This window comes from Brienomyrus brachyistius, chromosome 6 (assembly GCF_023856365.1).
Source record: "Brienomyrus brachyistius isolate T26 chromosome 6, BBRACH_0.4, whole genome shotgun sequence".
NCBI lineage: Eukaryota > Metazoa > Chordata > Actinopteri > Osteoglossiformes > Mormyridae > Brienomyrus > Brienomyrus brachyistius.
In genome coordinates, this window is record NC_064538.1 from 4,816,054 (window position 1) to 4,831,215 (window position 15,162).

Consider the following 15,162-nt stretch of genomic DNA (forward strand, 5'->3'; position numbering starts at 1 on the left):
TAAGCCATTTCCATCCATTTTCTGAAACCACTTGTCCTATTCAGGGGCACAGAACCTGTGGGAACAAGGCAGGGAACAGCCCAAGACTTGAGCCCACGTTCCCTGAGGTGTGAGGTGGCAGTGCTGCGCAATGCGCTTCCACACTGACCCAGCTGGGTAATTTGATATCTGCAATTTAATCATATTGTGAAGGTATGTTTTGATATGGCCCGGCATCCAGTTCAGGATGCCCCCTATTTTCTGCCCTGTCCTCATCACAATTAGCTACCTATACTTGATGAGCATTAATAGAACTTAGACGAAAGAACAAGATCTTACTTTAAAATTTATTCTTAAAATACAAGTCCAGTAAAGAAACTATCTTAATGTTTGAAGTATTAAGAAACTTTTCAGGAGAATGAATTACTAGCCATGTCTGTCGCACTGTTAGTCTTAGACAGAAACAGCTGGAGCAGAATTATAAAAGATACCTCATTTCAGCTGAGACCGTGACAATAATAGTGTGTCACCAGTCATTTCCAGCAGAGGGCACTGTTATATTTTGGGACTCCAAATTCTGATAAAAATTTAACAAAGTCAATCGCAAAGACAAACTCGAGTTACCAGTTAACTTTTGGCATTATTTCAGTTGTAATAATAAAACTTTTTAGATGTTCTTGTAATTTAAATGAAATCATAACGAAAGAGTATATGCGCTTTATTAGGCCACTTTATTAGGTACACCTACATTCTACCAGGAACTGCCTTTCTGTCTCTTTGGGGGCTGAAGAGTTGTGCTTTTGGGGATATTTTTGTGCACATCGCAGTGGTATTAATCTGTTGTTTTTGAACTTGTGACAAGTCTGGACATCCTCCTCTGACCTTTTACAGTAGCAAAGTGATTTGGCAACAGAACTGCCACGGATTGAATGTTTTGTCCCTGTAAACTATAGACCCCGTAGTAAGTCAAAACACCAGTCTGGCACCAACAGTCATACCGAGTTCAAAATCAATGAGGTCATTCATCTTAACCACGTAATCAGCGAACCTCAAGCCTCCGTCTGCATGCTGCATGTTTTCCGGTGCAGCCATACAATTCGCCCTTTGGATGAGTAGCCTGTTTGAACTGAGGTGCTAAGTGGCCACTGAGTATATCCTGGGGGAGCATTTAAATACACTGTCTGAAAGACACAGATACTCCCACATACATATTGTGAGCAAAGGACCAGTATCAGATTCAATTAGTCAATCAGTCACATGGATAAAGAATTAGGTAGCTGCAATCAACTTGGTGTGGAAAAAGATAAAGATTCACTTTTGACCCAACGAATGGTGACAATAGTAACCTCATCCTGTTCAAATGTAGGTAAAAGAGCATTAGGTTATTAATACTGTTCTATACACCGCAGACCAGCAGAACAAAAAGTGTCCCCCTCCCCAAACATACACAGCCCCCGATGCTGCTCCATCAGAATCCGAATCGGAATCAGAACTGACTTCATTGTCGGTATGTGCAAACATACCAGAATTGTTTGTGGTTCCACTCTAAACATGAAGTTCAGGACAAAAATTACAAGAGATGGAGGGGGAACACTTCACCGAACGCTACATACAAAAAAAAAATAAGAGTATAACTACACAGTAGGAGTAAGACCACACCCATTAACGGAAGACATAGTGCAGGACATTCTAAGACAAGTTAGACATTAGAACTAGCGCAAGGAACGTTTTAGTGTGAGTTGAAAGGATATTGCATATATGCTGTGAAGGGAAGATGTCAGACAAGAGGTTTATCCCTGGGTTAGTGGATTACTAAGGGACTAGGTGAGTTTATTAAGGAGTTGGGTGGCTATGGAGTAGAAGCTGTGAAGATGGCATGAGGTCTGGGGCACGAAGCCCTAGAACCTCCTCTGTGATGAATGGAAGTAAATTACATTTACATGGCGCTTTTCAAGACACCCAGAACACTTCACAGAACCAATGGGGAACCAGCACCACTGTGCAGCCCCCACCTGGATGATGTGACATCAGCCATTCTGCACCAGTACACTCACCCCACAGTAGATGAGGTGGTGAAGGGGCAGGAGAGAATCCAGCACTTAGATACAGGGCACGATTACTTTCGTGACCTCAGAAAGTCAGGACATCAGTTTTACATCTCATCTGAGGGACAGCGGCCATTTTAACAGCCAAGGGTCGCCGTCAAAGCACTGGGCCATCGAGATCCACACAGACCACAGGATGGGCTTAACCTGTTGGCCGCACCGAAACCTCTTCCAGCAGCAGCCCAGCTTTCCTATTTGGTCTCCCATCTAAGTACTGGTCAGGCCCAAACCTGCCTAGCTTCAGATGGATTATCTAGTCTGAGATGCATGGGTGGAACTGAGTAAATGCTGGAACGGCAGGAATAAATCCCTGGCAGCTCCTTAGACCGCAGCCATGAAGAAGATTCCACGTCGCAGCCAATCAGATCAATCTAACATTCTAAGAAATGAGTGATAACTAAGCGAGACTAAACCGAACGTCAGAAAAGATGAAATCCAGAAAAAAAAACTCAACTACACAATTACAGTCGCAAATAATGAGGGAATGTAGTGAGACAACGACAGCGGGGTGAATGGCCAGTAACCTTCAGCATGAACGTCACCTGATCCAGCAGAGCAGGTCCTCCTCCATGTAGCTATGTAATGAGGACCATGGCTGATGGAATTTTAAATAGCGCATTTTAAATAGCACAGAGGATCTTTGAAACACCTCGTATTCCAATTTAGGAATGTAGATTTACACCTGGGATGCCAGTAGCTTTGAGAGGAGGAATGAAATAAATAGATAATATTTATAATAAATAACTAGAACTTATTCAATATTCAATCAGAACCATAAAACCAAAAACCTTAGTTTGGTAACCTTTCCTGTAATTCATCTAAATTGTGTTGTTTTAATTCTATACAGTAGTTCTATGCTTTAGACTCACTCGCGAAAGACATATTTGAAATGCATAGCCTCTGTATTTTGTTATTTATAAACCATGAAAGCATCTTAGCACTTGATTGCATATAACAGCCAAAAGCGGGAGATAAAGGCATTGGAGAGAGAGGCAGCCGCAGAACAGCGGCCAAACCAATAACATGCGCGTGTGCTTTGCTGCTCGGGGCTCCCCCCAGTGAAGTTCACGGCTGAGCGATGGGGGAGATGTGTTCCTGATCGGCCCTACGTGGGCCGGGGTCGAAGGACGTGGCCCTTTTCCATCTTGAGGCCTGCTGCTGATCTTGTTGCTGAGGACACGTCACATTTAATTCCTTTTTAATTGCTGATGGCTTCGATGCTGCCATCCTGATTGGAGCCAGTCTGAACCGGTGACACTGGGGCAGCAGGTAGCGCAGTGGCTAAGTACATAGAAGGTGAACTGAAGGTGACCAGTCTATGTTGCCAAGAGAGACCCTGCTGATGTTCTGTTGAGCTAGATACTTAACCTCTAAATATCCAACTGTATGATTATAAGGTTTTGTTTCTCTTACACAGATATTTACCAAAAGGGCTACTGAAAGTATTAAATTGCATGCTTGCATGTCCCGTACCAATCTATGTTCCCTGCATGCTCTTAATATTGCACTTTGATTGAATAGTCCAATTAGGTTCTTGCTCTGAAATGCATGGGACAGCTCTTGCTCCAACGGTGCTTATATTTGTACCCGGGCATTTACTGGAAGCTTAATCGGCTCTCTGTGCTTTTTGGTTTCCTCATTTATTTGATGCTTTTATCCAAAGTGAGTTGTGGAAGAAAAGGTCACAACCTTTGGGTTGCTGGTATAATGCACTACTTGTTGAGCTACAAGAACTTTTCAGCTATTGATCTAGATATCTATTTATATTAATTTTAGATAGATAGATAGATAGACAGACAGACAGACAGACAGATAGATAGATAGATAGCCTGATTGATATTTTTAAGCCTATTTTTTCCTGTAGAACCTCCCTTTCTGATACAAAAAAGCACTAGAGAAAGTGGCCTACAAGAATGAATGATCCACAGGGAGATACTACTGCCTGTCTGCTTTCACAGCCCGCTTGTCAGCACCTGTCACAAGTGGCGCGACCAACCAAATGTGTGATTGATGTAATGTAATATTTATACAGCCAATAACTGTTGTGCTGGGCAAACATTCTTTTTCGGCATATGGCAACGTTTTGCTCGGAAGGAAGGTATGAGTGATATGAGCAGGATTTCTTAGTGTGGGTCCTGGAGTGCAACCACTCAGGCTTAATGGTGCTGTTATGACAAGGCTGGAAGTATAAATAAAAATCTAATCTATGAATATAAACACAATTTAATAAAATGCTTCAGAAGGATCAGCAGAAATATTAAATTACAGCCAGTGGGTTATCAACAATTTAACTCAACCTAATTAAGAGATGAACGTTCAGGAAAAAAACACAAAAAGTAGGTCGTCTGAAACACGGCGTGTTTCTTGATATTAAGAACACAAAGACTGTACTTCCTTCCTAAGGATGAATTTGGGGTGCAATGAATCATGGGATTGGTCTTGTTTGATGAGGATGCATTTGATGTATCCTTGATATTTCAGGTGAGGCAAGAATGACATCCAGGGGATTTTTACTGTCCTCTGTACTTGTCCATCCATCCATCCATCCATCCATCCATCCATCCATCCATCCATCCATCCATCCATCCATCCATCCATCCATCCATCCATCATCCATCCTTCACCCTGGATGGGATGCCAGTAGAAGCTAAGTATTAACAACATATAAAGATAAACATGATATTTAATATCGGTTCAAAAATATTTCTATGCATACACAGAAACATCACTGAGATTAATATCAAGATTATGGTCTGTGATCATTGAAATTAAACAATCTGACGCCGCCTGGCAAAAAGAAACAAAACATAGAGGGAGAGAGGGTCCCGGAGGAGAGAAAAGAACAGAACAGAAGGACAGCAAGGTGAGCAGGTGTGGCTGCCACAGCAGTAGCTTACAGGATTACGTTCATGGCGACCGTGTGATCAGCGTGGTCGCTGCTGACCCTGATTACTCACAGACAAAAAGGCGTCACGGTGACCTGCTTTCGCTCTTCGTCCGTCTCCATGGCAAAGCAACCCCAGGTAGTGGAGCGTGTCCTGTACCATCCCGTCACAGCAACAGCCCGGGCACCCGGAACTTAGAGGTGAGTCTGTTTTAGTCACCTTGGCATCACCCTCTGCCCTCTCCTATGCCCCAGACCCTGTCCTGATTGGCTCCCACCTCCCAAATGTGATTTTCAACGCTTCCAAGTTACTAAAAATCTAAAAAAAAAACAACAAAATTCTGACTATGAGTTTGCAGATACATTATCTTGTGATTGGATCAGACACGTGATTAAAAGAGACGCTTCACGGTTTGTGTCAGGTGATGACTTTTTAAGATCTGCAGTCATCTGGTTTTCCGAGGGTTGCCCCACTCATTAATCCTTCCCACCGTGATGATTAACGCTTAAGCTCTGCCAGGCAGAAGGTCTTGGGTGTCAGAGGTAGAAGTCAGGAATAGGTCTCCATGGACACGTCTGATAACAGCCTGTTTCTGTGAGAGCATCTGCTACTGCCATCAGGGATGATTATGTTGTTTGCTATACTCGGGATTTTAGGAGAAATAAAACCTTTAACCCCCCACACACCTCCTTCTCAACACCCCCTCAACTCCCTTGCGATGGTAAAAAAAAAAATACGAGTCTTTAGAACCTCCCATGAAAGCGAGTTTTATGCTTAGAAGAAACTGCATTGATTAATCACATTAGGAACTTGGTTGATTACTTTTAAGAACGTATCTTTCCTGTTCCTGTAATTATGGATTTTCTTTTCTTCATTTAATCTGTCAATCCCAAGTTGGTTCAACAGGAGAGTGGTGATGGTTCTCATTAATTACTTTTGGATGAGTCAGAACCTGGTTACATTATTCATGATGAATGAATAAATTAATGGATGGATGGACTGACAGATCCAGGAATGAATGACGCCATCCATCCATCCATCCATCCATCCATCCATCCATCCATCCATCCATCCATCCACCCAGCCCGCCAACCAACAAACAATACTAAATAATCACATTATCCATGATTCATGAGAAAATAAGAGAATCAGGTAGAGAAACTAGCAAACTGTGGCTTGTTGTAACCAACCCCCAGGGGCTGCTCAGTGGACCTGCTGTAAAATGCTCTTCATGGGCCATGGTGTAGCATGGGGCAGGGGGGCCATGAGCTCCTGTGGAGGCCCATGACGAGGAAGGGGGTCGTGGGCGGACTTCTCCTGCTCGTGCTCTGCGTGGGGGCCACGGCAGCACCCTTGCAGCCTGTCCATGAGCCACTGCTCCCAGGACAGCCTTTCCAGGTGCTGTGGGGGGGGTCCCCAGTGCAGCCTGCTTGGGGCGCCCTGACCCCAGGGCCTTTGGGATGCAGGGACGTGGCCAGGTGGTCATCTTTCTAGAAGATTCACTGGGGCTTTACCCATACTACACCCCCCAGAAGCGGGCTGTATCGAGGGGGCTGCCCCAGCACACTCGATTTGATGGCCACCTGCAGGAAGTGGAAGCCGAACTGGCTCTCTCCCTGCCCTCCGTGGATTTTGGGGGCCTGGCCGTGTTGCACTGGGATCAGTGGGCAGTGGGGGCGGAACATGGTCAAGCGGGAGATCTACCAGGAAGAGTCATGCTCGCTGCTCCGGGGATTCTTCCCAGACTGGAGCCCTGCTGAGGTGGGCAGGTGGGCACAGGTAAGTATTACATAAACCTAACTGCTAAATGTGCATCAGTGTGTATGTGCTGCTGAACCTCTGGAGTTCCTCCAAAGTACACCAGAGGGTGTCTGTGTACACACACTAGTGGCCAAAATGACACTTCCACTAACGCTTTTAGAGATTGCAGAACTTTATTCAACTGATGCTCCAGGTCCTTATTTAACCATCCAATGTATGATACTTGTAACACTAGTGCGTGTGAGCAAAGGCAATTCTAGAATGCTTAAAGTGGGGGGCATAGGAGGAGTCATAATTCATACAGATGGGCCAACTTTATCATTAGCCAATGATATGTTTTGAATCTGTGAATGACAGGGCAAGGTGTACTCCAGGGACCTATCAGCTTTCAGCTGGGGCCAGTGTCCCTGTTGCCACGCCCCTGCATATGTCTGAACTACGTCTGAGTGTGTGTATGCCAACAGTAACCTGTGTGAGAGATGATTTGACATGATGTTGTTGGGCTTGCAAGGTTGACTTTCAAACGGCAGCTCAAGTCATCCTGATTGAAACTCTATGGAAGCTGAAGATGCTCCGCCCCAAGGCATTGTGGGGAGTGTCCCCATACCGAAACTGCTACAACTCTAGTCCCACCCAGCGGCAGGCCAATCCCAGGGCCGCTGTCCTGCTACGGAGATGGCCTTGAGCGACGAGCTGCCGTGGTTGTGGAGACGCTCCTTCGCTCTGTGGCCCCCTCCACTAACCAACACAAAAAAAACTCACAGCTGCCATGAGAGATACTGAGCACATGCATGCATGAATGTCAATGCACCTGGGAGGCAGCAAAAATGTGATCTGTCTGTGGGTCTCCCAGGACTGGGTTGAAAAATATTCAGATGTTTTGGCAAAACTCAAAGAGATCAATGAGTTTCATCCTTTTTAAATTTAATCATGAGAGGGACAAAGGAGACTAGATGTAGCTGGATCGCTGGTGATAACTAAACGGGAGGTTATAAGGCAGAAACTCAACCAGCAGTAGTACTGGGCTGACCCAGTGTGCGTATGCGCTGCGTGCAATGTCCCCACAGGGTGACCTGGTGAACACCTTTGGGGAGAGTGTGGCCTTGGGCGCAGCGGGGGTCGTCGTTTGGGAGAAGGTGGTCCCAGACAAGTCCCAGGTATCTACCACTCAGAGGGGACTTTCAAAGTGGACCAAATTAGACCTTCCTAACAAGGAAGGCTGATAGACACAGCAGATAATACTGGACCTGGACCAGATCAGCAACACATTGCCTACAATCATGATCATGTTTTGATACCTGACTGAGCCTATAAAGTTAGCATCCCCTGGGGGGGGCAGCCAGTTGAACATGATCACTGGAGGTTTTCCTCTTACTAATCAAAGGGGATTTGTTTCCTTTCCTCCATGGTCTTTTGGCTTTTTCTGTATGTACAGTACATGTTTATATAGATGCATTTTGGAACAATTATATGAACATGGCTACTATAAAAGTAAAGTGAATGTCATTATGGTATAACCGATATCTCTACATTGTTTGTAGTGTGTGATTGTGGGTGTTTGTGCCCTGCGATGGATCGGTATCCCATTGAGGGTGCGGCTACCAGTCTCATGTCCGGTCCTGCCTGGAGTAGGCTACTGGCCCCACTGAACCCCCAGCCAGGATAAATGGTTACGTTTCTGTCGTATAAAGCAGACACTTTTGTCCAAAGTGACATGCAGGCAAGGCCAATAACACGCTGCAAACATGCATGCTGGCAAGGAGTCGGCTAGGCGTAAGTGCAGCTGGGCTGAGCTGCTAACGAATGCCGAGGTTTAAGCAGTACGGGGGCAGGGGCCACACAACAGCTGAACAATAACTATTAACAGAGTAAGAACCCATTCAAGGGGCAGTAGGTGCAACATAATGGCAGTCAAAGAACATAAAGAGGCATTGGGTAAGTAGGGGAATTAATGGAGCAGATGGGTCTTAAGGTGTTTCTTAAAGACTGAGAGGGAACCTGATGACCGGACGTGGTTAGAAGATAGAGGGGTGAGTAGCAGTGTAATGCTAGACTAGTGAGAGAACATTATTATTATTACCATTAATACCTGTGTGTCTCTCTTTCATGGGTTTATGTATGTACGGTATCAGACAGGATGCTGGAAGATGGCGGACTTCGTGCGGGAGGTGCTGGGCCCGTACATGGTGAACGTGACAGCGGCATCACGTCTGTGTAGCGCCACACTGTGCCGGGGGCGTGGCCACTGTGCGCGCAGCAGAGCCCGGAGGCTCCGCCTACCTGCACCTCCCACCCGCCACCTTCCTGCTGCCGGACGACACCGCGCGTGTTGAGGCGGAGGGCCGCCTGGCCCCCACCCAGCGGGATGCACGGAGTAGGGATTTCCAGTGCCAGTGGTACGGGGGGATGGAGGGCGGAGCTGCTGACGAGCGGCGACGAGGGTGAGGCTGAGGGGGCGTGGCTGGGAAGGAATCACATCAACGATCAGGGACACAGAGGTGTCCCGAGTCGCCTTGGGCAACTACGATGACTCTGAAGGCTGAGGGGACTCTGAAGGCTGAGGGGACTCCTACGGCGACTACGATTCTGACAACGGAACCTGCAAGTGCACCGCCGAACCAAAGTGTCCCATTCCTCATCTCATGCCCGCCATCTGCCTTCTGGACTTCCGGCTGATGTGCTGACTCCAGGGGATGACCGGTAACCCTGGACTGGGGCCTGCTGTCTTTAAAAAGAATTCGGCACTGATTATCATGGTCCGAGCCAATCTAATCTCGGACAGGTCACGGTCCCCAGCGAGGGGCCAGATATAAGAGGACATTCATTATGCACGCTGAGAAATATATAACCTGCCATTTCAGCAGCGTGAAGCATTAACTGCGCTGTCAGGTGTTGATTTTTCCCCTTGGCTCATAAGTTCCCATTTTACAGTTGAACTATCCTAATATTCTGTGTTTTGTTTTAAACACAGAACAAAGGAGGGAGCAAAGATAGGGACTGTCCTGGGGTCCCTGGGGATTCAGTAGGTAAACCCTTCCGTAGTACATTTCCTGAGGTATTTCTATCGTTAGTAGTAATAGCATGTCAGCCTCCTAAGAGTCTGCCTGCAGACGTAATGTACGCTGGCTTCCCGCTGTGCCCATCTCTGGCTGACCAGCCCTAGACGGCCCCCTGCGACCTGGACCCCACCTGACAGACCCCTGGGGCACCAGTAAAGGATTCATCTGCACATTTGGCCCTGAGGAGTCAAAGGGCCAAGATGTCCTCTCTCATCTGTTCTCTGAATGTTTTTTAGTGGTTTAAAATAAATCGTAGTGATGGATACAAATGTGTAATATGTGGTGTTTTACACTGAAGAAACAATGCAGAAAGATCAACTCCATACGTTTCATCATATGCTACCATCATTGTTTACAGTTTCATCATAACACGTACTAACATTGTACTGTTATAAATAACCGGCAGCTGCTCTGAATGGGTATTATGAGGCTAAATGGGGAGGATGAGTGTTAAAAGTAACGGTTATTTAAAAGGTCTGTTTAGAAAAGAGTACAACATTAATGTGTACAGGATACACCCAAAGTTCGCCATCAAGTGGACATTTCAGAGCACTGCATCTCACAGAACATAACAGTGTTAATTTATTCAATCCTGCAGGGAAACTGGGTAGTTTTTACATATCCCATCGCACTCCCCATGAAAGAGGCAGACAGCATTGTATACAAGATAAACTTTATTAATCCCAGAGGAAAATATACAGATGAGAGCAGGGTTATGAGTCACAGCACCAGCATCCAGCACCTCTAGAGTAACTGGGGCTGAGGGTCTTGTCCACCAAAGAGTAATAATTACTCTGCTATTCACGGGATTCAAACCCATGACCCACCAGATACAGGCTCGGACCTCTAACCTCCCGAATTACAAACCACCCCTCATGCGTTTCAGTAGGTTAAGTTCATTGTACCATTTTGCATGTCTGCCGTTACCAATATATGCAAGCAAAGCATCTACGTTCCACTCCCGTATGTCATTGCCCAGAGCTCCAGTGCAGAGACACTCACCTCTATACCACCCCTATTGTCAGTGCCAACAATTATGTTATATTGTTTAAATATGAGTTATGTCGTCAGTAGTCTCTGTGCTTTACTCCTGAATAAAACGGTAGAATAGCCACACAACTTTGATCCTAAAATAGAAACAAGAGATCCTTAAAAAAAAATTATTTTAAAGTATATAATTGAAACATAATTTTAATAAATTAAAAATTACGGGAATTTTATATACAAATATAATACATTTACAGGTTATAGAGGAGTGCAGGAAAAGCCCTTTGGCCTCTGAGGTCAGCCCAGGTTACCATGCTTCTCGGATGGAGACCCGTCACGCTCGGTGGGAAGGACCGATCTCAGCATCACATGGGCATGCTGGAGGCGGGAATGGGAATCAGAGGGATTTATGCCTGGCACGGTGCCTGGAGGCCACCAGGGATTGGACGAACAGCTCCTCTCAGTCTCTGCTGGGCCAATCACGTGCACGTTTTCAATGCAGCACACGCACAAGGGCGCTAAGCCCTTCCACGGCAACAAACGCTGATGCAAACTGAGCCCAAACTCTTGCTGTACATACAGGCACAAAGATAGTAAGAACACGCTCTCTTACTTACACACACACACACACACACACAGTGCAGACACCTGCTGCGTGGCTCAGCCCGGTCACTTGCAAAGTGCTTCCAGGTTGTCCAGCATGGTCTTGATGTCACGGATCTGCTTGGCCAGCTGGTGAATGGGCTGCATGGAGCGGTCGAGCTCTTCGCATCGTGCCATCAGTGTATACATGCCCTACACACACAGAAACATGCATAAACACAACCATGGTAACACAGCCCGGCTTTGTGTACACTCTCATCCAGAGGCTTAAGGCAGAAGGAAAAACAAGCAAACAAACAGAAATAAATATACCAACATGGGAAAAGAGGGCAAATAAACACTCCAGTAATAGGTACAGCACCAAAAAACTTTTAGGGTCCAAGGTGATCTGGCTGCCCTATTCTCCCTTGGTGTGCGTACAGGTTACTACAACTAATTATATCTGTCCTCACACAGAGACACACCAGACTGGCTTAAGCACAAAGAAACTCTTTGCTTCCCCCCCACATCCACAAAATGCTGATGGCTGAATCTTAGGGAAACTTCTTTCTATCCCCTCACCTTTATACTCATGTCCACAGACTCTCCGACGCTGTCTACCGAGTCCCTGTAGGTCTGGATGTAGCCCACGCTCAGCGCAGTCATCTGTGGGTACACAGAAGTGGGGTGATGGCAGGGAGCCAGTGTGTGCGTAGGTACACGCAGCATGTTTTTACAGAGAAGTTTTCCACAGTGCGCTCTGGAGTGATTCATGAAGGCCCAGGAGGAATTACAAAAAAAAAAAAACAAATCAAACACATCAACACTGGAACAGAAGGCAGGGACAGAGCAGTACTCTAAGAAATGGGGATAAAATTATTAATGCGGCTGGTATTTCAATGGTATTTTTAATGTGAATGAGAGCAGCTTGGGCAGAGTGATTATGATTCAGGGAAACTGCACGCCCTCATGAAACACTACAGCTCTGCGTGTTTGATAAAGGCTGATGGTGAAAACTGTGTTAAACAGAAATCGACTGGTCAGTTGGTCATATGACGCATGAGGGAGGGGCCACAGGGAAAATGAAGGCGGATGTGAGGACGGGTGATGGCAAACCGGCAGACTCACGTTCTGGACGGTTCCACTCAGTCCACGCATCATTAGGTCTAAGCTCTGGGCCACTGCCTGCGTTTGCCTCTGCAGGTCCAGCAGTACGTTTGGGTCAATGGGTGGGATGTCTGGGGGAGGTCGCAGGCAGCCACGAGGCGGTGCGGCATGCTCAGATGGATACGGGTTCTGCACTGTGCAGTGAGCTAATGAAAACAGAGTTAACATGCTGTATTATTACATCATCGAGGTGAATCCCAGCAGGGGTCCCTAAAGTAAGAATTACTCCTGCAGAAACATATGGGCATATGCAAGAATGAATGGGGGGGATCTTATCCAGTAAGAGCCACAGTGTATGCAGGTTTTCACTGCAACTCCCTAATTAAGTCACTAATTAGAGGACTGATTGGCTGAAGAGTCCTCACACCAGGGTTTGAACAGCTGACCTAAAGGTTGTCCCAAAAACCTGCATACACACCGGTCCTTTGCGGATAAGATTGCCCACCCCTGTACTAAGATGTTTTCGGTAAGAAGGAGGACCTCTGAAACAGTGGCGAGGGGCATTCCATACACCGGAGGGGGAAAAAAAAAAATCAAACCTACACACTTCCTATTTCTCTAGTACAGTGTTTCCCAGTCCAGTCCTCAGGGACCCACAGCCAGTCCATATTTTCGCTCCCTCCGAGCTTCCTGCCAAACAGTTCACTTTTCTGCAGCGAAAACATGGACTGTCAATGTATCCCCAAGGACCAGACTGGGTAACACTGCTCTAGTATATAAGTTATGTTTCCTGAATTGTTTTGCTGGCCTTTGTTTCCTATCATATTCCGACAAAAACTGCTTGGACATGGTCCAGCCCAAATGGCCACTCACAGTCAGAGTCCGGCCCAAATTTGTGGCTCATCTTGATCTTGTGCTCCAGATTACTGGCGATGAAATGTGTCAGGTTCCCGTCATGGCTGACGGTGCCCTCCAGCTCCAGGGCGCTGGAGATGGTGGCCCTGCGTCCCTCAGGATGCCCACCCCTGCTGCACGGCTCGCCGTAAGCTCTGCTGATCTCATCCAAGCTCTTGCTGTCTTGCATGCCGCGTGCGACCCTCTCCTGCTCTGGGCCAGGCCTCACGTGCACCTGCGCCATTACGTGTGTGGGTCTAGGGGCCTCCTGGTTCTGGGGGGACGTGGGATCACCCTCCTGCCCCTTTGGGCGTGTGTGAGAGGGCAGTTGAGTTTTTCCCTTTGGTGAAGTGACCACAGTGGTGGCTGCAGGGTGCTAGGGACACACAGTCACAAGTATTACCAATACATACACAAACTGCACACACACCAACCCATTTATAACATAATTGTATATTTCATAGCAAAAACTTATAACAAGAAAAGATTCCAGCTGAGTGGTTCAGCCACATCACGATCTTCCAGTTTCCTCCCTGCCACTTACCTCCTCCCCTGCTTCTCCACTCAGCACCTCCTCCTGAAGGCAGGCCTCATGTCCATCAGCTGCAACATGCAGCATTCCTGCAGGGGGGTCGGCCTCATGCATTTCTGCAGAGGTGATGTGTGGTGCGTTTCCCTGATGTACCATTTTGGCAGGCTCAACAACAGTACACATGTGTACAGCCACTGTCTCCACTTGTGCATCTCTACAGGTTTCGAGCTTGCCCCCACAGTCCACTGTGTCACTGGGGGACCCTGCCATCATTCCAGGTGCCAAGCTAGTTGCCCTCTCATGTTTTGGGGGCTCTAGCTCAGTGCTACTCTCCTCATCACTGGAGCTCAGCGACCCCCGTAAGCCCAGCCCGTTGGGGGCTGCCAGCACCTCCGCTCCAGTCCCAGACGAGAAGCTCATCGTACTCCTTATTCTAAAACTAAATCACCTCCTTACCCGCATCCTCTCACGGCCTGCAACACACGGTCAACTTCCTTCAGCTCCCTCGGGCGTAATTTTCAGTTTTACTAAGCACAACACACTTATTTTTTCCTTTCTTAGAAAACAGGAACTAAACCAGTTAAGACTATTTTTTTTGTTCGAATTCTGCTAACCACGAAAGTCAGGACCCATTACTGTCTGACCCATTCCCCATCGATTTTAGTTTAACGGCATTCTACTGCGAACTAACCACTAATAAGTATCCAACAGACTAACTACATTTATGTTTTGATAAATCAATACACAGTTGACAAGGCCTCTACAAACGCAAAGTTTCCCAATGTAACATCGGAACAGCGGAACATGGTTAAGTCGCTAAAAGCGCTAAAAGTATTTTATATACTTGCAGTACGGTCAGGTAGCTGGAGAAACTTATTAAGACATTTTACAGAGCATTTTACCCAAGTAGAAAAGACTTCTGCAGCTTCCACGGCCAGGAGTCCCACCTCTTCAAGCTTCCCCGGGGGAACATTAGACGCCTCGACATTGGTTCCACCTATTCCATCCTTTAAAATGTTTCTAATCAAACACGTATTTCAAAGTCAGAATTTAAAAAACGCTAAGTTTTTAATGGTTATAAATTTAAATAAACTAAATCACGAATATAACTAGAAGTAATGTTAAGCGATATGGCAAATTACGATAACGTTTACTGTTACTAAAATAATTATTGTCATTATTAATATTATTACAACAGAAAAATAACACCGAAACAAATATATAATTTATAACGTGATTGTTGATATTTCACAAGTATTAAAAATTAGAAT

General features: G+C 46.3%; 2 protein-coding genes across 4 annotated transcripts; one reads left to right on the top strand and one right to left on the bottom strand.

The window, feature by feature from the left end:
• The first annotated feature begins 6,217 nt into the window (after positions 1-6,217).
• si:dkey-72l14.3 (Glyco_hydro_56 domain-containing protein) lies at positions 6,218-7,513 on the top strand. The gene is given in 5 exon segments (XM_049017121.1): positions 6,218-6,376; positions 6,379-6,635; positions 6,637-6,748; positions 7,242-7,377; positions 7,380-7,513. Coding segments are annotated over 5 exon segments (798 nt in total).
• A 2,932-nt stretch (positions 7,514-10,445) lies between these two features.
• borcs6 (BLOC-1 related complex subunit 6) lies at positions 10,446-14,869 on the bottom strand. 3 transcript variants are annotated; one of them, XM_049017861.1, is made up of 6 exons: positions 14,794-14,869; positions 13,904-14,364; positions 13,339-13,735; positions 12,487-12,671; positions 11,941-12,024; positions 10,446-11,571 (listed from the first exon to the last, which is right to left on the bottom strand). In XM_049017861.1, the coding sequence occupies exons 2-6, from the start codon at positions 14,309-14,311 to the stop codon at positions 11,446-11,448; spliced, it is 1,200 nt and encodes a 399-aa protein (XP_048873818.1). In that variant the 5' UTR covers positions 14,312-14,364; positions 14,794-14,869; the 3' UTR covers positions 10,446-11,445. The 3 variants fall into 3 exon arrangements, with proteins under 3 accessions (XP_048873818.1, XP_048873819.1, XP_048873817.1); XM_049017862.1 differs by having other exon boundaries at positions 10,446-11,154; positions 11,425-11,571; positions 13,904-14,847; XM_049017860.1 differs by having other exon boundaries at positions 13,904-14,847.
• Positions 14,870-15,162: the final 293 nt, after the last annotated feature.